Source organism: Typopeltis vanoorti, chromosome 7 (assembly GCF_054136105.1).
Source record: "Typopeltis vanoorti isolate ZY-2024b chromosome 7, IOZ_Tvanoo_1.0, whole genome shotgun sequence".
Lineage (NCBI taxonomy): Eukaryota > Metazoa > Arthropoda > Arachnida > Uropygi > Thelyphonidae > Typopeltis > Typopeltis vanoorti.
The window spans coordinates 51,014,110-51,035,926 of NC_143555.1; the positions used below are offsets into that span (position 1 = coordinate 51,014,110).

Below are 21,817 nucleotides of genomic sequence, written 5' to 3' on the forward strand. Positions count from 1 at the left end.
CAATGGAACAAGAATCTCCCTACTTCTACATGTCAGTGTCCTCCTCATCATTCCCATATCAAAGAGTAATATATGGAATAACTGAATCCAAGTGAAGATGGGTGACTAGTGGTGCACAACAAGTTCTGTACTTGGGCCACTGCTATTCAGTTATATCTTAGTGATATACAAAATAATTTAAGGACAAATATCCAGTTATTCACCAATGATGCAAACCGAGAAGAGCAACAGTAAATGTAGATGATATAGGATCCTGCAGTATAACTTAAATAGGCCGGCATAAGATTCTGGGGCAAATTCTGGAGCAATGTAGAAATAGTCCATTTCTATATTGATAGAAATGGACTATTGATGAAGCCAGGGATTTGATCATGATTGTAGATAGGAAGTTGAAATTTAGAGAGCATATTGAGGTGAAAGAGGTGTAGCAAATATTGCAAATGTGGCCAAAAAACAGCTAATCAGATTACTAGGATATTGAGGAATACACTTTAAGGCTTTAATAAAGCTATGTTTGCAATCTGCACATGGATCTGTTGTTTATTTCATTGAGGATGTGGACATGGTAGAGGATCCAGGGCTGAGGGACTTAAATTGTGACAGATCTTTGGAATGCTCCTTGTGAGGACAGATTGAAGGTCTGTGGATTACAAAGGCTTGTTGATAGGTGGAAAAGAAGTGATATGATAGAATTATATGATAAAATTATAAAATTTTTCAATACATAGTAGTAAGGGAGAAAGTAGCAAGGGGTTAACCCCCCCACCCCTCAAATTGTTTGAGTGGGATTGAACCAGATTTTTTTCTTGTAGGATGGTGAATGAGTGGAATGAATTGCCAGAGGTGTGTGCTTCATTTATGAATGAATTAAAGAAGTATGATAGGTATTATGCAAAAAATTGTTAATGCAGACAATGAATTTGACTTCTTGTTGATGGCTGATAAAATAATAATAATAATAATAACTTCGAGACACCTTTTTAACATCTTTTTAATTGTTTGATTTATAACATATTATTATATTATATGTTATAAACTTACTTATTTATTATCTCCCGTAGGTACCAATGCATTTGACATGTCAGCAAAAGTGGCATCACCATCTGGAAAGACTGATGATGCTGAGATTATTGACATGGATGATTGTCAGTATGCTGTACATTTTGTTCCAAAAGAAGTTGGAATACACACTATTAGTGTTCGATGCAAGGAAATTCACATACCTGGTTCCCCTTTTCAATATACTGTAGGGCCATTTTTGGAAAGGGGTGCACATAGAGTGCATGCTGGTGGTCAAGGACTGGAAAGAGGTGTAGCAAATGAACCATGTAAGTATCAATGTTTTAATAAATTGATATTTCTGTTGGGCAGATCATAGAAATTCTAATATTATAACAAAAAATATAACTTAACATTCAGCGGATATGAAATAATTTTATTCTCATTATAGTGATGTTTTAGAGACCAAAAAATAGTATGTTCTACAGTATGATTCAATACAGAGAAATTTTTGCCATGAAAAAAAAGCATTACATTACATTGAATTACAGTGTCGCATTCAAGAATGTTGCATGTACATATAGCAAGTAGAAATTTGGTAAGTACCTGCTGTGATAAACGCCTGCCACGACACAAAAATTAACTTCAAAATTTTCTAAATATGTGGCAGGAACCATCATACACTTGGTGTATAATTTTTTTAAATATAAGTACCACAGATAAGTACCACATAATTATTTATTTTTCTTTATAATTTGCATCTCCAGATCAACTTTTGTGCATTGTTTTTGGTAGCATATGGGAGTATCCAGGCCAGTATTGGCATTTTGATCCAAGACAGGGTATTGGTCAAAAGTTAGTACTTTTTGGCTGGGGGCCCATTATAGGCTATCATCATTCCCCAAAGTGTTCAATGTCTATAGATCTGTGTGTTCATGGGGTCAGTTTGCCTGTTTGAGGATGAAAAAAAACCCAAGTTTCTGGGAGGGAAAAAACCCTCCTCCTCCATATGAGACTGACTAACTCACCTTTAGTCAAAAACACATGTCACATCATAGACAGGAATTGAGCCCAGGTCTTTCTGATCCAAGGGCTTCATGTCACTGAAGTTTTGCGGATTTATGCATGAGTTCACTTTTTTCATCTTTCGTGCCTTTTTTCAATCATGATTGTACTCTACTCAGCACACACAGATACTAAAAATTATGAATCTGAATGCAAATACACAACATAATCATATCAGTAGTAGGAAAGTTGTCCACATCCACTGCATATGCTGTCTTGTGGATGATTGTTGTTAAGTTGTGTGTGAATAACATTCATGTGGTAAGTAAAATTTTAATAAGTCAAATTTTTTTCTTGACCCTTTAAGGATAATTTGCATATGTTCAGATTTATGTATGTTGGGGACTGCCTGTACTGAATTTCATTTATCATAGCATTCATGCTATAGGGCTCTGGTTGGAATTTTTTGATAGTTTGGTATGGTAGGTGGAGTGACTAGAACTTTATTTGCTGTAGTAATAGTCACTTGTACAGTAGAAATACAAGATTCCCTCACTTCACCTGGTGTCAAATAATACACTTTTTGAATTAACATGGTCATTAAATTGATACCACAGTTTATTTAACACGGGTTAAAAATTCACTTACTACATACCATTCACGCTGATCTGGATGAAACCTCTTGGACTTTCCTTGACCTTGAGGGAATGTAGAGCTTTATCATATCAATAAATACAATACAGAGATGACTAGAATCTTTTATTATTACAGTATTATTATTATTGTATAGGCAGCTCCATGGAGTCCGAAGACTCATCATGGGAGATCCAAATTATCCACACAATCATATCTCTCCTTGAACTCATTAGCAGACAAATCACTCACAACTAACTATGGCAACCCATTGCACTCATTCACAACTTTCCAAACAAGAAATCTAATCCTCACACTCCTACTAACCATACCTTAATTAACTTCCAGGGATGACCTCTTGTTGTGACCCCTCTAGCCAAGTGGTGAAACATTTCCCCTGCATCAATCCTATAAAACTTTTTAAGTGACTTAAATGTTTCTATCATATTCCCTCTTTTTCCCCTATCAACCAACTTCTTCAGTCCACACACACACACCCTCAATCTGTTCTCATAAGGAACATTCCACAGACAACTTACCATCTTGGTTGCCCACCTATGAATCTTCTCCACCACTTCCTCATCCACCAGAAACCAGTCTTGAGCAAAGGAATACATATGTGGTTGTATCAGGTCTGGTCTCCTGAGTTTCTTGGGAAGATGAAGAAGAAGAACTTCTTTATCTCTATTTATTAGCCAAGTAATCTTATAAGCTACCTTAGCAATATGCCCTCTAAACTTTAACTTTCTGTCTACCACTGCCCTTAAATCTCTAGCTTCATCTATTTCCTGAAGTACTGTTCCATCAGTGTGGTACACTTGTAATCTATTTATCCCAAAATGCATAACTTTACATTTCTCCACATTAAACTTTTATCCATTATTTTTTGCTCATACAAACAGCCTATTTACATTGTCCTGCAAGCCTCTCCATATTGTTTTGATTAACTATTACTTTTATCTAATTTTGAATCAGCAAACAACTGAATATTTCCTTTCAGGTTATATCCTATATCATTTACATACAAATTAAACAGTAATGGTCTTATCGCTGAACTTTGCAGCATGCCACTAGCCTGTTTTCACCTGTATTCTGCTCCTCAGTATACCATTTTTTAACCTATCCAGCAGCCACCCTCTTACCCACAAAACCAGTGTTGTATCTATCCCTATTTGTTCTGATTTGGATAACAGAGTTCCATGTGGTATTCTGTCAGATGCCTTTGCAAAATTTAGCTGAATCACTGTGTAGCCATTTCCTTTATCCAACTCAGTTGTCATTCTAGTATAAAAAGTTAGTAAATTACTAAGGCATGACTGACCATTCATAAAGCCATGCTGTCCCTCATACAGTATCATATTCTAATCCATCTATTCTTGAATTCTCTTTTTAACCAATTTTTCTAGTACCTTTACAACCATGCTTTGAGATACTGATTGGTTTATAATTTGCTATTAGAACCTACTTTATGCAAGGGAACTATTTTGCCCATTTCCACTCCCTTGGAACTCTACCACAGCTGAGACTTAAATTAAAGTGCCTAGTCAGAGGCAATATATGAACTGATATACCTTCTAATCCCACAGTTGTATTTAATTGAGATTTTGCAATATCCTAAGAACCTCCAATTCTTCTACCTCTGTTCTCACATCAGTCTCTGTCATGTATGTTACAGCAGTAACATCACTTGGATGATAAGTAGTCAGTCAGTAACTCAACTGTTTTATCTATTGCTTCTGTCACCTTTGCACCATCAGCACTTTTTAAGGTTAATCTTCCATAGTCATTCGTCCTCTTACTTGCCATTTAATGAAGGAACTCTTTATTATTTCCTTGGCCTGCTTGACTAGATTCTGCTCCTAATCTGATTTTGCCTTCCTTACAATGCTGGTTAACTTTATTGAGGATGTTCCCTTGCAATGGAAAGATTGCAAGGGAAAAGCCCAGTAAAGCCATGCCATAACAAAGGTTGGTCGATTGGTAGAGCCTCTGCTGCTAATGGATCAGTTAAGTAAGTTTGAGCACGGTTAGTAGTTGGAAGGGAACCAATCATTCGATGCTGTTGGCACACCCTCCCTCGATGAGTCTTTGGACTCCCTGGAGGTGTCTAATAATAATAATAATAATAATAGATTTAAGTTTCCTCCTAAGCTTGTCCTTATCACTTGCCTTGTCATTCAACATATACCCCTTCTTGACAGAATATTCCTCAGGTTTTACAATCTCCCAAGCAAAGACCATTGTCACTTCTGCCAATTTGGGACAATGTGGTCACCTTGGTTATGGTGTACCTTCCATTAGATGCTGCATCAAGTAATTATCTCTCAGTAGGATTATAAATTCCGTTTCCTTCCTAACATATGATTTTTCTTTCTTCTAGTGTATATCTCCATAGTTGAAGTTCCCCAAATAATCACTCGACCTGAACTCCTTGTACAGGTCGAGTGATTATTTGCATTCTTCCATCTATGGAAACCCCTGACCTACCAGCAAAGGTTGGTCGATTGGTAGAGATCTGCTACTAATGGCGCACGAAAAAAAGTTAAGCAAGTTTGAGCATGGTTAGTAGTTGGAAAGGATCAATCATTAGATGCTGTTGGCACACTCTCCCTTGATGAGTCTTTGGACTCCCTGGAGGTGTCACATAATAATAATAATAATAATAATATTTTGTCTTACTGGTCTTGATCTCACACCAGACTGCTTCAAATGAACAACCACCCTCCTGCTATCTCCTATTCTTTTTGGCTGCAATTCATCTGCTATCAACAGTACCCTCCCCCGTTCCCATCTTGTCTTCTCTATATTCCCTGAAAATACTTAACTCTTCACTTTCTATCAATGTAACTACATCTGTTATTAGCCAAGTCTCACTAATGCCTATAATTTTTGGCAAGGTTGCACTAACCAATGCCCAAAACTCCTCCCTTTTGTTCCTAATACTTCTGGCATTAGTATATAGAAGCTGAATCAACCCTTCAGGGTCCCAATCACTCTTACTTTTAGAAATGATTACCCTATTCAATATTTTTGCTAGAGAGAGACTATCTGCATTTGGTCATTCTCACATTCACTCACTTCATGGGTGCCTTCATACAAACTCACCTGCTTCCACCTTAATTGCTTAAGTTTTCCTGAATTTGTGCTTCAGCATGTTTGGCAAACAAAGCTTTTTCTAGACACCTAACACTAAAACCATTGAGATACAGTCCATCAGCATTATGCAGATCCTTCTATCCATCAAATACAGACCACAAGATCCACAAACCTTATATCATTTCTTCTACATGACCTATGTATTGATTCATTTGCTACCATCTCCCTCCTCCTCCTCATTTTATCTCTATCATAGTGTGGCAGGAGATTTACAATCTTTACCTTCTCACTCTTCATTTTTGCTTCATCTAACAACTCCTTTACATCCCTCCCCTTATCGAATTACTTCTTGACTCTTAGATTATTAGTGCCAGACAAGACAATTAATTCTTTCACCTTACTCCTATCTTTTACGGTTACATGGTGATCAGTATTCATTTTAAAAATTTTATGGAATTTACAACCGTGTTAAAAAACGTTTTTTATTATCCCGACGTTTCAATCTTCACATCAAGATCATCATCTGGAGCATACATGAGTATGCAGAACAAGCTGAGTTACATCATTAACTGTAAGCTAGAGAAACAATGATTTGATTACATGTTATTCTACTGACGTGACCTCTGGTGGAAAAAAAAAAAAAAAAAAAAAAAAATATATATATATATATATATATATATATATATATATATATATATAAAATAACCAAGCATATAAAATTGCTTGGTTATCCTAATATATATATATATATATATATATATATATATATATATATATATATCATCAAATTCCTGCCATGTACCCACGAGGGGTGTACAGGATATGATAGTACTACATGAAAAAATTACATCATTACTAACTTCCTATCTACAATTTTCCTCCAAATCAGTCTGTTACTTGTCAAGACTCCAACATTATCAGATCTTATATTTCTATCGTCTAAGGCACTTTGTACTGTATCAATCCACCTATATCTTGGTCTTCCTCTGGGTGGTTTTGCTGCCAACCTAGCAGAGAACACTTGTTTTGCTAATCTTTCTTCGCCCATTCTGTTTAAGTGACCATGCCACCTGAGATTAGCTCTGCTAACGCATTCCTGGGTGCAGACAATGTCAAGTTCTTTCCTAATATCCTCATTTTTAATATGATATTGCCATCAATGCCATCTGTTCACACCTCTAATCTTTCTCAGGACTCTCATATATGCGGTCTCTAGTCTTTGGTCAAGTGTTTTACTTCTGACCCAGCTCTCAGATCCATAAGTTAAAACTGGTTTGAACACTGTCTAGTATACAGCTAATTTAGTGTTCCAACTAATTTCTCTCTTATTCCATATGAATTTATTCAGTTGACTTCCCACCATACCAGCTTTGCTGATTCTGTTGTCTATTTCTATATTTAATTTACCATCTTCACTAAAAATGGTGCCTAAGTAGCTGAAATGTTTTACTTGTTCCACAGGTTCTCCATTCACAACACAGTTGACATTTTCAGTGATTCTGCCTATTTTCATTGTCTTTGTCTTTTTATTGCTGACCTTCATACCATATCTATTACAACAGCTATTCAATTTAGTCAGAGAATCTTGCAGACTTGTAGTGAATTTATTTAGAAGTATAACATCATCCGCATAAAGCAAAGAGCTGACATTAACATCTCCAATTTTGATATCAGGTTTAATACCACATTCCTTCATAATGTGATCCATATAGATAATGAATAACAGAGGGGATAATGTACATCCTTGTCTCACACCAGATTTAACATTAAACCATCTTCCTGTACTTCCTTCAATTCTAACTGCTGACTTACAACTCAAATAAAGACTAAGTATTGGTTGATATAATGCCCCATTTACACCATATAACTGCAGCGTATTGAATAGCTTCTCTCTTGGCACCTTATCATATGCCTTTTCCAAATCAACAAAACTTAAATACAGATCTTTGTTATATTCCCATGCTTTCTCGACTATTTGTTGTAAAGTGAAGATCTGATCCTGACAGCCTCTGTTTGGCCTGAATCCAGCTTGTTCTTCACCAAGCTTTTCTTCCACAATTCTTCTCAATCGTTTCTCAGGTATACTTGCATAGATTTTGCCAAGAACACTCAGTAGGGAAATACCGCTGTAATTCTCACATTCAGTTTTATTTCCCTTTTTATATATGGGTACTATGAGAGCTCTACTCCAATCATCGGGAATTTGTCCCTCTGCCCAGCCCCTCTGAACTATGCAGTGAAGCCACTGTAAGACTCTTATACCACCATACTTCAGCATTTCTGGTCGAACATCATCTACTCCAGCTGCCTTTCCACATTTCAAGCCTTTGATGGCTTTTTCTACTTCAAGTATGGATATATATTCCTGCCTGCATGCATGATCAGTGTTTTTTACCACTGTGCTGTCATAACTGCTTGTTTCATTTAGCAGTTTTTCAAAGTAATTACTCCATACTTCAAGGATATCTTTTTCTCCAGTTTTCATGTCACCTTTATCATCTTTAACTCCTGTTACAGCACTCTTTCCTCCATTCCTAAGCTTCTTCAACAACCTCCAGAATATTTTGCCACCTCCTTGATATTTATTTTCTATATTCTTGCCAAAGTCCTCCCATGACTTTTGTTTAGCTAGTTTTACACAGTGTTTAGCATTCTTGCATTTATCTCTATATTCTCTAAGAGCACAAGCTGACTTATTTGACAGGGACTTTTGATATGCGTTCTTCTTTTCCTTCACTGCCTCTTTAACTTCCTGTGTCCACCAGTGAGTTCTGATTTTTTTATCCTTGCAGACAACCTCACCACATGCCTCTCTGGCAGAATCAATCAATGTTTTCTTCAGAGTTTGCCACTGAATCTCCCAGGTTTGATTCCTGTTCTCAAACTCTTTCATTTTTTCTTCAATAATCTTTGTGTATTTTAGTCTACAGTTCACATCTGAGAGCTGCTCAACTTTTATTCGCTTTAAAACTTTCTTACATATTATTCTTTTCAATATGAAATTCAATTTTATCCTGCTCAAGACTAAATAGTGATCACTTCGAATTTCAAATCCTCTGTACACTCTGGTGTCCTGCATCAGGGAGAAAACATCACTATCAACAATAACATAGTCAATGTGACTTTTCTTATTCCTAGCCTCTTCTCTCCATGTGAATTTGTGCACATTTTTATGTTGGAAAATGGTGTTAGTAATAACCAGTCCATGTCCTGAGCAGAAATCCAACAGATATTTGCCATTATTATTAGCTTTGCTCTTTTCTCCAAATTTTCCCAAAATATTTTTGTATGTCTCACAATCATTTCCTACTCTGCTATTTAGATCCCCAACAAGGACCAACTTTTCCTTTTCCATTGTGTCAGTTGCTTTTTCTAAAGCCTCAAAAAATTCCTCCACTTCTACCTTAGTAGAACCTTCTGTGGGACCATAGGCACAAATAAGTCTCATTGTCCAGTTCCCCATTCTCATATTTGCCCACATTACTCTACTTGAGACTGACTGCCATTCAAGAAGATTAGCTTCGTATTTTGTGTTGAATACTATGGCTACTCCTTTTAGTATTACTCCTTTTAGTAGTGTCCTATTTTTAGTATTGCAATTCTTATTTTTGATTTACAATACTGGATTTTCTCCTGTTTATAGTTGTTCTTGGTGAGGAAGGTCGAATAGTGGTAAAAAACACTGATCATGCATGCAGGCAGGAATATATATCCATACTTGAAGTAGAAAAAGCCATCAAAGGCTTGAAATGTGGAAAGGCAGCTGGAGTAGATGATGTTCGACCTTCCAAATGTTTGTGATTTTTAAACCATCATTGTTGTTCAGATTGGGGTGGTTGCTGATAATCTCACAGGCTTCCTTGAATTTCCATTCATACCATGTTCTAGTGTGATGTAGACAGCTGGTGGTTTTCCAGTCAATTCTGTGTAAGGTATTCAGGGCATGATCAGAAAGGCCAGCTTCACCATAATTATTATGGTGAAGCTGGCCTTTACATATGACACATTAAATATAATGTGCCATAAACGACACATTATATTTAATGTGTCGTTTATGTTGAAGTGAATTTTCTCTTTAGCCTAATGCAATTAGGAGTGATATCACTGTCCCTACACCATTTTAAAAACACCAGTTGGTTGAAAATTCACTTCAACAAAGGCACAAAGAATATATCACTGCATGGAGAAAGCACTACTGAGAGAGCAGATCCAAGCTACCAGAAAGAACCTAGCCGCTACACAAAACCAGCTACTAAAAGAAAAAACGGAGCTGTCTAGCTATTTAAATGCAGATATCTGGATAATCCTAGAAAGGATTACGGACAACACAGCAAACCACATCCAACAAACGAAGAAAGAAAACCTAATCTCCAAATTTCAAAGACTAAAAGAACGACAAAACCAGCCGCCATATTCAAAGTTTGCCACAGTGAACAAGAACAACCAACCAGAAGCAAGAAACAACAGGAGCCACCAATAACCCACAGGTATCAATAACATAATTAACCTATCTAACCACGCTCTAAACAAAGACGAAATCTCTATACTTAACAAAGGTTTAAATTTTGCTATAGCACCAAAAACGATAGACAGACTTGAAGTTATTTGTAATATAGAAAGAGGCCTAAGATTCGTGCCTGATAACATAGCAGACAAAATACGTATAGAAACTGCGAACATTTTAAACAATAACAAAACAATAACAAGCAACATAACTAAACACAAATTAACAGCGATAAAATCACTTAAAACAAATCTGAACATAGTAATAACCAGAGCCAATAAAGGAAATGTCACTGTCATTTTAAACAGTACCACTTATATAGAAAAAATGAATCTGCTGCTCTGACAATAACACATACAAACTAGTTAACTACAACCCAACTAACAGAACAAAAAACAAAACAGAGAAACTACTTAAATCAACTACCACGTGGCCCGAAGATACAATCAAAAAACTGTTCCCTCATTACGCGTGCTCCCCTAGAATTTACGGGCTACCAAAAATTCACAAAGAAAACACCCCGCTAAGACCTATCATTGAAGGAATTGATAGCCCGACGTATCACTTAGCCAAAAAATTAGTGGCAACACTCAAGGAGTTGGTAGGTCATTCCCCTTCCTATATCAAAAACACACAACACTTCATAAACATCATCAAAGACATTACATTAGAATAAGATGATTTATTCGTCAGTCTTGACATCTCTGCCCTCTTTACAAATGTCCCAATCAATGACACAATCCTACAGAACAAATTCCCTCCAGATATCACGGCGTTTTTTGCGCTTGTATTACGGTCAGGTTACTTTGTATGGCAAAACGCCTTCTACTTACAAAAATGAAGGCACAGCCATGGGTTCGCCATTATCCTCCCTCCTATTGCTAACTTTTACATGGAACATTTTGAGCAACTTGCCATAGATTCCTCCCATCTAAAACCCAAAGTCTGGCTTAGATACGTTGACGATGTTTTCGTGATCTGGTCCCATGGCTGCCAGACATTAGACACATTCCTTAGCCACCTAAACAAACAACACAAATGCATACAGTTCACAATTGAAATTGAAAAACACAACACACTTCCATTTCTAGATACACTTGTCACACGTCTTCCCTCGGGCAATCTTTCCTTCACTGTTTACCGAAAACCGACACATACGGGACAATATATACACGTATAAACTCATACCACCACCCAACACAAAAACTAGGTGTCATCAACACGCTAAAAAACATAGCTCAGACAATTTGTTCCAGTGAACAGGCACTGAAAGACGAGTTTAAAATTATCAGTAGTAACCTACAAAAAAACGGATACAGCCAAAATACTATAAACAAAATTCTCTACAAAACCACAATAAAAAACAAAGACAAACCAGACTACAGTAAAACTATAACCATTCCCTACATTAAAAGAATATCAGAGAAAATAAACAGAGTACTACAAAAGTACAACCTCAAAGCCACCTTTAAACCTGCAAAATTAAAAAAAACTTACTCAACTCATCCAAAGACCCACTCCCTCCAATAGCTCACCCTGGAGTATACCGGATCTATTGTACTTGCAACATACCATATATAGGAGAAACAGGACACACTATTCCTATTAGACAAAAAGAACATAAACGACACATTAAATATAATGTGTCGTTTATGACGCATTATATTTAATGTGTCATTATATTTAATGTGTCATATGTAAAGGCCAGCTTCACCATAATAATTATGGTGAAGCTGGCCTTTCTGATCATGCCCTGAATACCTTACACAGAATTGACTGGAAAACCACCAGCTGTCTACATCACACTAGAACATGGTATGAATGGAAATTCAAGGAAGCCTGTGAGATTATCAGCAACCACCCCAATCTGAACAACAATGATGGTTTAAAAATCCCAAACATTTGGAAGGTATATATTCGACCTTCCTCACCAAGAACAACTATAAACAGGACTATAGAAAATCCAGTATTGTAAATCAAAAATAAGAATTGTAATATAATACTAAAAATAGGACACCAATTGTTTCTGAAAGAAAACCATCTAAAAGAATGTTTATCCCTGTCATTGTACAAATAGAATTTAGCTTGATGTAAAAATTTATTTTTTATTTTTTATTTTATTTTATTTTAATTTACTTTTATATATATATATATATATTTTTTCCCACCAGAGGTCACGTCAGTAGAATAACATGTGATCAAATCATTGTTTCTCTAGCTTACAGTTAATGATGTAACTCAGCTTGTTCTGTATACTTATGTACGCTCCAGATGATGATGATCTCGATGTGAAGATCGAAACTTCTGGATAATAAGAAAAGTTTTTTAACATGGTTGTAAATTCCATAAAATTTTTAAAAATCTTTCATCTTACCTTTTTGCATCTGGATGGCATGACTAATAATATTAATTTTTGCAACAGGGAAACATGATTTTGTTACACTTTCATTAAGTACTCCCTTGATCATTGAGTTTCCTTACATAATTTTCTCCTTAACTTGTTTTTCTCTTTTGTTCACATGGTCTTGATTCTTACTTTGGGCCACCTGCTTCTTTCTCTTCTCTAATCTCTTGCTACTTCTGCAACTTTTTAATTTTGTGTTTTGTCCTGTGACGGATAACATTCAAGTGTGCAATTTCTTTATTTATGTCCATTTTGTTCTCTTGCATTTCCACTGCTGCATGTTTGACATTAATTCCGACATTTTCTATTCTACCATCGATACTGTCCAATCTACTAACATTTGGCTTCATTCTTGTCACCTAACTGGCACTTACTTTTGAAAGATTGAGTACACACTCACTCTCCAGTTTCAATTTCCTTCCATATATCCTTTAATTTTCACAATGAATACATTTCACATACACTGCATTGCACAAAATCATGCAAATTCAAATTGGCAGACAAAATGGTTTTTGTCATCATTGTTCTACCATAAAAAAAACATGATGGACAACACTATTTATTGACCAAAAGACAAACTATAAACAAAATTTTAATTGCATAAAAGTGTAATTGTGCCTATATTCAAAAAACACATGCAAAAATATTTGCATGTGTTTTTTGCATATTGAATTGCATTAGCAAAGTGAGAATCTTAAAATGCAAATTCTTGTTTTTTGATTAAGGAAAACTTAAATTTAAATGCTGAGAGGAAACTGTTGTGATGTTTCTGCAGAAAAAACTAAAATGTTAGCTCATGATTTACTAATAAAGAAATGAAATGTTTTCTTGATTCCATTCCAGTTTTCAGTGTATACATAATACTGTATTTTATACAGTATTATACACACACTTTATGTTTTGTTAAAAAAAAAACTCCATATTATCAGAAATCATGTGACTTCAGAATTGAATGGGGGGGGACATCACATATACAAATGACACTTCTTTTTTTTTTGACCAAGAGGCCAATTATAATTACTTATACAGATAGGTAGGTTTTATCTTTTACTACTCACAAACAATTAGGGGCCTTCTATCTTGCTGATTTAAATCTTGATTTCACCATACATGATGCTAAAGTAATTCAATAAGCATTTTTCTCACTGTGGTCATTATCTCAAGCATCTACATTGACATACTTATCAGTCTTCAACTTGCTTGACAGATTTTTTTTTTCCCCTATCCATAATGCTAGGATAACCGCTATGTTATCCTAGCATAATGCTAACCACTCGGCCAGCCAGGCTAGCATATCCGCTCTCCAGCCAAAAGGCTGCGGGTTCGAATCCCACTGTGGGCTTGGATGTTTGTGATTGTCTGTGAAAATATGAGTGGTGGTGGGCGGTCAGTGGTGTAGTTGGTGGATTGTGAGTGGTGGAGAGAGAGAGAGATGTAGAGTAAATGCCCTCCCTCGATGAGTCTTTGGACTCCCTGAAGGTGTCATGAAATAATAATAATAATAATAATAATTGGTACCATACCAACAATATCATGTTTGAACAAAAAAAAAAAAAAAATCCTAGATTTACTTATAAGCTAAATAACTCATTCAATCACACACTTGTTTAAAACAAAAGCTATAATAATTTAACCTAATATTATTAACCAAAATATGAAAAAAAAATTGATTAATTAAATTTTTTATTTTAATCTGATAACTTTTTTATCATTGCCACTGCCCGTTTCACTTTCCCTTTCATCCACGGTTACCATTGAAAGATAATCTATGTACCATATCTAGTTACAATTAGTGTAGGTAGAACTGGAAAGAAAATGATCCAACATAATGAAAAAGAACTCCCCTCCCCTCCCAGATACTATACTACATACATGAAGTAAAATAATGGCTTATTGCAACACCAAACACAGTATCTAACTAAACACATTTGTCCTCACGTCCTCTTTCAAATTTTCAGTTACAGAAAATTCATGATAACCCTATTTATAATATAGTCATGCATGTACTGTAAGTGTACTAAACATGGTGGTTCATGCCACAATTACATAAGCATGTACTGCCATCTTATTGCCTTATATAAAAATTTTTATATTAAAAAAATTATCTTTCAGTGTAACTGTGGATAAAAGCAAAAATCAAATAGATTGTGGCAATGATAAAAAGTTATCACTTTTAGAAGAAATACTTGAATTAATTAAGAGATGAGTGCAATAATAAGAAAGCAAAAATTGATTGTGATTTTGGACTAAATGAGGCAATAGCTCATTCTGTTTTGAAACAAACTATGATTATAGGAAAAAGGGACAAGATGTATCAACTTCAATATCTGCAAGCCACTGGGAATCAAAGTGATAAAATGATTGAAATGAAGTGACTTTTATCAATTTGGCTACTGCAATCAAAAAAGAATTCCTCTTAGTATAGTTCGCCCACCAATTCTAGATCCCTTCTTGGATTTGTGCCAAGAATAGTCGATTCATGCTGAAGGGGAGAAAGAAATGAAGGATGTACGAATTGGTCGCCAACATGCGAAATCACGTGCTTTGTTGTCTGTCGCTGTACTAGCTTGATTTTTGTTGTTCTCTTTTTGCATTATTTTTTTATTATTAATTTGTATGATGGATCCAGTACAGTCAACAAGTTCTATTGTTACACGTTTCAGTAGCTCTTGCAAAAGAATATTGAATAATGTGCTGCCATTCTGCGAAAAAGAATCATCAGAAGGCCGTCTTCTTGTTCCCCTTTCTCAAGTCATAAAACGTGCAAGTGCAATTGCAGGCGTATCGGGGTCGACTGTTAAAAGAATTCGTAGGGAATCAAAAGGTGAAGGTAAGCCAAAATTTAAATCTCCTAAAAAAAAAAAAAAAAGCGCCAGAGTAAAACCATCGAAACCATAGCTTTGAATGATTTTGATGTAGACGTTATAAGAAGAGCTATTCACGAATTTTACGTATTCGAGAAAAGAGTGCCAACTGTTCCGAAATTGATTCCTGTGCTTAAAGAAAAAATTAATTTTCCTTGGAAAAGAGAAACTTTAAGGAAAATACTTCATGAAATCGGATTTTGTTTTAAAAAGTCCCAGAATAAAAGGAAACTTATCATGGAGCGAAGTGACATTGTTTTATGTAGAACGCAGTATTTGCACGTATTAACACTCTACGGTACATTTTTCCAACTGTTATACAAGCAAAATAGTTACACTTTAAAAACAACAATGTTCGTAAAAGAAAAGCTAAATTTTCCGACCTGTAATAATAAACAAACTCAGTTTGTTTATTATTACCTCCCAGAAGACAGACTGATTACCCTATTATTGGAATAGATTCTCCTTTTTCTGACATGCGCAGTAGTTTCGAGGGAACTCAAATCGGTGGGCGAACTATATGCACTGATAGCATTAAAATGAATCATTAAGTCTATTTTCCATTTTCCATTGTTGGGTGCTGCTATAGATCAGATGATGGAATAGATGGGGGAGATAGTATGCATAAACAAATTGATGAAATGAGTGGAAGGAGGGTAATTATTATGGGGGATTTCAACTATGGAAACATTGATTGGAAGGAGGAGAGGACACATGTGAGAAAGGAAATGGATTTTATTCAATTATTAAGGGATAACTATCTGAGACAGCATGTAATTGAACATACTAGGGGTGTGAGAGTGCTTGACCTGGTAATAGCATCTCAGAATTTGACTGTAATGAATATGACCATGTTGCCACCTATTGGTGAGAGTGATCATAAGGTCTTGGGAGGTGGCTAAAGGTGTGGAATTTTTGATTAAGACAGGATATATGTGGAATTACCATGCTGGAAAGTATGACAAGCTTAGAAGATTGCTTGGATCAGTGCCATGGCATGTACAACTGCAAGGGCTGGATGTCGATAGGGCATGGAAGTGGTCAAGGAGCATTTACAGGAGGTTATGGCTGATTGTATACCTAGGGTCCGAATAGTAAAACAAGTAGGGGTTAAATGGATGAATAACACCATTAAGCTTGAGCTGCAAAAAAAAGAAACAATTGTGGAGGGAATTTAAAGAAAGGGGTGACCTGCAGGCACACGAACGGTATAAAGTGCAGGCCAGAAGGGTAACGAGTGTGGTAAAAAAAAGCAAAAGCAGATTATGAAAGGAAACTAGCTATGCAAGCTAAAGAGAATCCCAAACAGTTCTTTCAATATGCTGCAAGCAAGAAAAAAAACTGTAAACGGCAAAATGATTTTAAGGAATGATGATGGTAAGGAGGTCACTGAATCAGTCGATATAGTGGAGTTACTGAGCGAGCACTTTGCAAAAGTATATCATCCAGGTGGTGACATTGAAAAAATGAAGGAACCATTAGTTTATATGGGAATTGTGATGAATGAAGTGGAGGTGAATAGTCTATTACAGAACCTTAATGTGAATATATCTGTGGGATTGGATGGTATACCGGCACGGGTCTTGTGTGAAGCGGCTAAGGAATTATCAGTGCCCTTGACCATGTTTAATGTTGTTTAATCTGAGTCTCAGGTCTGGTTTAGTCCTGAAGGTGTGGAAAGAAGGGAAAATAGTTTCACTGCATAAAGGAGGATCCAAGACTACGTTGCAAATTACCAACCGATCAGCATATCAGGAGTCGTTGTCAAGGTCTTGGAGAAAGTAGTCAAGGGAAAAATACAGGAATGTATTGATGAAAATGAGATACTGTACAGGGGACAGCATGGCTTTGTGAAGGGTAGATCATGCCTCAGTAACTTGCTCAAGTTATAAAACTACCTTTATCCAGATCATGCCTCAGTAACTTGCTCAAGTTTTATAACTTGAGCAAGTTACTGAGGCATGATCTGGATAAAGGTAGTGGGTTTACAGTGATACTGCTGGACCCGGCAAAGGCGTTTGACAGGATACCACATGGAATTCTAATCCTTAAACTACAACATATGGGAATGGATATAGGGTTGGTTAGATGGATAGGTGGGTGGTTGATGGAGAGATATCAATGAGTGGTTTATTCAGAAGTAGAGTCCAAAAGACAGCTTGTGATGTGGTGTGCTGCAGGGTTCTGTTCTTGGACCACTGCTGTTTAATCTGTTCATTAACGATATAGGGAAGGATCTAAGAGGAACAGTTCATTTGTTCGCTGATGATGCAAGGTTGGGTAGGGCGATAGTGAATGCAGAAGATATCAAAATCTTGCAGAATGACTTGGATAGATGGAGTTCTGGGCTAAGGAGAATGGATGTCAATGTAATGTGACAAAGTGTAAGGTTATGCATTTTGGGGTGAAAAGATTAGCAGCAGTATACCACATTGGTGGAACTGTACTCCAGGAGATTGATGAGGCCAGGGACTTGGGAGTGTTGGTGGATAGGGAGATGAAGTTTAGTGAGGGGGGGCACATTGCAAAAGTAGCTAAATCAGCTCATCAAATCACTTAGTTGTTGAAAAATACCTTGACGAGCAGAGACAAGCATGTTATTGTTCCTCTGTATCCAGCCTTGATAAGATGCCATCTCGACTACTGTGCCCAGATTTGGTCACCTAGGTTCCTTCTTGATGGGGAGGAGGTGGAGAGGATCCAGAGGCGAGTGACTAAGATGATAGTGGGTCTATGGAATGAACCATATGAGAACAGGTTGAAGATTTGTGGGTTGCAGAAATTGGTTGATAGGCGGACGAGGGGAGATATGATTGAGACATTCAAATTGCTAAAAGGTTTCTATAGGATTAATTCAGAGGATATTTTTGAGATCAGGACTGGTGGTGGGAGAACTAGGGGACACCTATGGAAACTGGGAACGAGTGTGGTTAGCAGGGGTGTTAGAGCTGGGTTCTTTACTTTTAGAGTGGTAAATGAGTGGAATAAGCTGCCAGAGTCTGTTGTGGGTGCTATGACGGTGAGTGAGTTCAAGGCAAGGTATGATAGATACTGTGAGAATGTCGTATAGTTGTGTGGACATGATGTTTAGGACCTCCCTTGATGAGTCTAAGGACTCCCTAGAGTTGCCGTAATAATAATAATAATAATAATTGAAAGGAGATGATAAAAATGCAAAAGGCTTCTTTGTTGGTAGTAATAATGGCTGGTTTGAATGCTTAAAAAAAACAAACTGCATTGCATAACATTGCAATTCAAGATGAGTCCACAAGTGTAGATTAAGATGCTACAGAATAGTTTCCAGAATTTTTTTCATAAAATAATAAAAGAAGGTGGTTATTATCAAAGGAAATTTTCAATGTGAATGAAACATCTTTATTATGTAAAATAATGTCTTCTAAAACTTTTCTTGCTAAGAATTAAAAATCACAAACTGGTTGTAAATCATCAAAAGATCAAATAACAGTTTTTTTAATGGGTGGTAATACTGATGGAGGTTTCAAACTAAAACCCATGCTTGTGCTATATGCAAAATCCTAGGGTGCTTAGAAGCTACACACAGCAATCACTGTTGGTTATTTGTCTTGCTAATAAAAAGCATGGATAATTGTGAATCTCTTTGAAAACTAGATCAATAATTGTTTCTGTCCATCATTTGAAAGTATTGTAAAGAAAATAATCTTAGTTTTAAAGCTTTGTTGCTTTTAGATTATTATTATTATCCTAAGACCCCATGGGGTCAAAGACGCATCTAGGAGGTCTCTTTGTCATACACACACACACACAGCTCATCCTACCTTGCCTTAAACACATTCAACTTCTCTGCAGACACCACAAACTCAAGCGATGCATTTCAATCATTAACAACTCTCCATGCAAAAAAACTGCTTCTCACTGACTTGCTCACACCTTCCTTATATAGCTTCCCGGGATGACTTCTTGTTATTCCCTGATCTCCCACCATTTTATGAAAAACATCTTCAACATTAATCCTGAATCATATCATATCTTTTATTATCAATTATTATCATATCCGCTATCATATCATACTCTTTTCCTCCTATCCACTAGCCTCTGTAAATTGCATCTTCTCAACATTTTCTCATATTCAACATTCCCGAGATCAGAAGTTGCCTTAGTCATTCACCTCTGGATCCTTTCCAACATATCTTTGTGCTTTTTAAAACCAGGTGACCAAATCTGTGCACAGTAGTCCATATATGGCCTAATCAAGGCCTTATACAATGGAACAAGAATCTCCTTACTTCTACAAGTCAGTGCCTTCAACATCATCCACAGAATTCGTTGTGTTGTCCTCACAATTTTAGCAATGTGTCCTCTAAATTTTAGATCTTTATCCACCATCTCCCCAAGATCTCTTATTTCCTCCACCTCCAATGATGGACAATATATATCCACCAAGTGTAAATTCTATGTCCCATCTTTGTTTCCCAAATTTTAAAACCTTGCATTTTGTAACATTGAACTGGTATCCCCACTTCCATGCCCATTCACTCAAGCTATTCCAGTCTTCTTGAAATTCCAAAACATCTGCTCTACTCCTCATAGTTCCTCCCAACTTTGCATCATCTGCAAACAACTGAATATCCCCATCCCAATCTTCTCCAATATACTGGTTAAACAGCAGTGGCTCTAAAACAGACCCCTGAGGCACAGCACTAGTGACTTCTCTCTTCTGAGATATAGCTCCCACATACACAACTTGATATCTTCCAGATAGCTAATCTCTGATCGATTGCACTAGTTTAATATCCAACTCCATCTGCTTTAGTTTGACTATCAACTTATCATGCAGTAATCTATCAAAAGCCTTTGTAAAATCTAAGTATACTACTGTGTATCCATCTCCTTCATCCAATGAAGACGTCACCTTATTGTAATAAGTAATTAGATTACTAAAACAAGACCTCACTTTAGCAAATCCATGCTGTCCATCAAAGATAATACCATTATTTTAAATCCAATTCTGGATCCTGATTCTCACCAGCTGCTCCAGCACTTTAACCACAATAACTGACACACAGATAGGTCTATAATTTGATGCTTGAGTTCTGTCACCTCCTTTATGAAGTAGCACAATCTTGCCATCCTTTCACTCGTTTTGAACTTGACCCAGTATATGACTCATATTAAACAAATATGTCAATGTAGATGTCAACTCCCTGACACATTCCTTCAAAATACGTGGTGATATATCATCAAGTCCTACAGCCTTATTAACATCAAGTTTGCTGAATTCTCCATATATCTCTTGCTCACTTAAGTCAGTCTCTTTTCCTAATCATCCACTGCTCTCAAGTTCTCCATGATATCATATTCACAAGAATGAAATAACTTTATGAACTGCTCATCTCATTAAATATCTCAATTATATCCTCTTCAGCAGTTCTTATGCCATTTTCTCCAATCAGTGTCATCTTTCCAACATTCTATGATTTTTCTTTTCCATGAATTTTCCATTTCTTTTCCATTATATTCCATGAAGGATTTGAATCCCTAGGATTTGAAGGGGATAAATTAACTGTGGAAAGGGTACAAAGGTGGATAACAAAGATGGTTTCAGAACTGTACAATGATAGTTATGAGGATCAGCTGAGGGAATGTGGACTGCAGAGTTTGGTGGATAGAAGAAGGAGAGGTGATATGATTGAGACTTTTAAACTGTTGAGAGGTGGTTACAGGGTTGACACTGGGGAGTTCTTTCGCTTGGTTGAACAGCAGGAAGGAGTGATGATAAGAGGCCATCTCTGGAAGTTACGCGAAAGGAAACTGTGAGCAAGAGGGTGAGGGAGTGGTTTCTTTGCATGGAGGGTGGTTGAACCATGGAATGCACTGCCTGATGGAGTGGTGAGAGCAAGAACGGTCAATGAGGTCAAGGAGTGGTATGATAGACTTTGTGTTTCTTAGGGGGGGGGACCTCCCCTTGATGAGTCTTGATATACTTTGTGTCTCTTAGGAAGGACCTCCCATGATGAGTCTTTTGACTCCATGGAGGCCTGAATAATAATAATAATAATAATAATAATAATAATCTTTTTTTTTTTCTGGCTACATATCGAAAGAACTCCCTAGGATTTTTTTTGGTTTCATTAGCTAACTGCCACTCATGCTGCACTTCTGCTACTCTTACCAATCAAGTCACCCTCCTTGCCTGTTCTTTGTAATCCTCATGGAATTGTTATTACCACTCCTCTTATGTTGCTTCCATAATATCTTTCTCCTCTGTATTGCATGTTTAATTTCTTCATTCATCCAATTCACACCTACCTTGTGTAACCTTCTGACCCATGT

The 21,817-nt window shown here is 36.4% G+C and overlaps 1 protein-coding gene across 1 annotated transcript in view; it reads left to right on the forward strand.

Moving 5' to 3' along the window:
- Positions 1-21,817, forward strand: part of LOC150104669 (filamin-A-like) — a 270,337-nt gene that overhangs the window by 163,314 nt on the left and 85,206 nt on the right. The window contains exon 9 of the mRNA XM_090395258.1: positions 1,062-1,328. Within this exon, the coding sequence (XP_090251384.1) occupies positions 1,062-1,328 (267 nt within the window). The remainder of the gene's footprint in view (positions 1-1,061; positions 1,329-21,817) is intronic.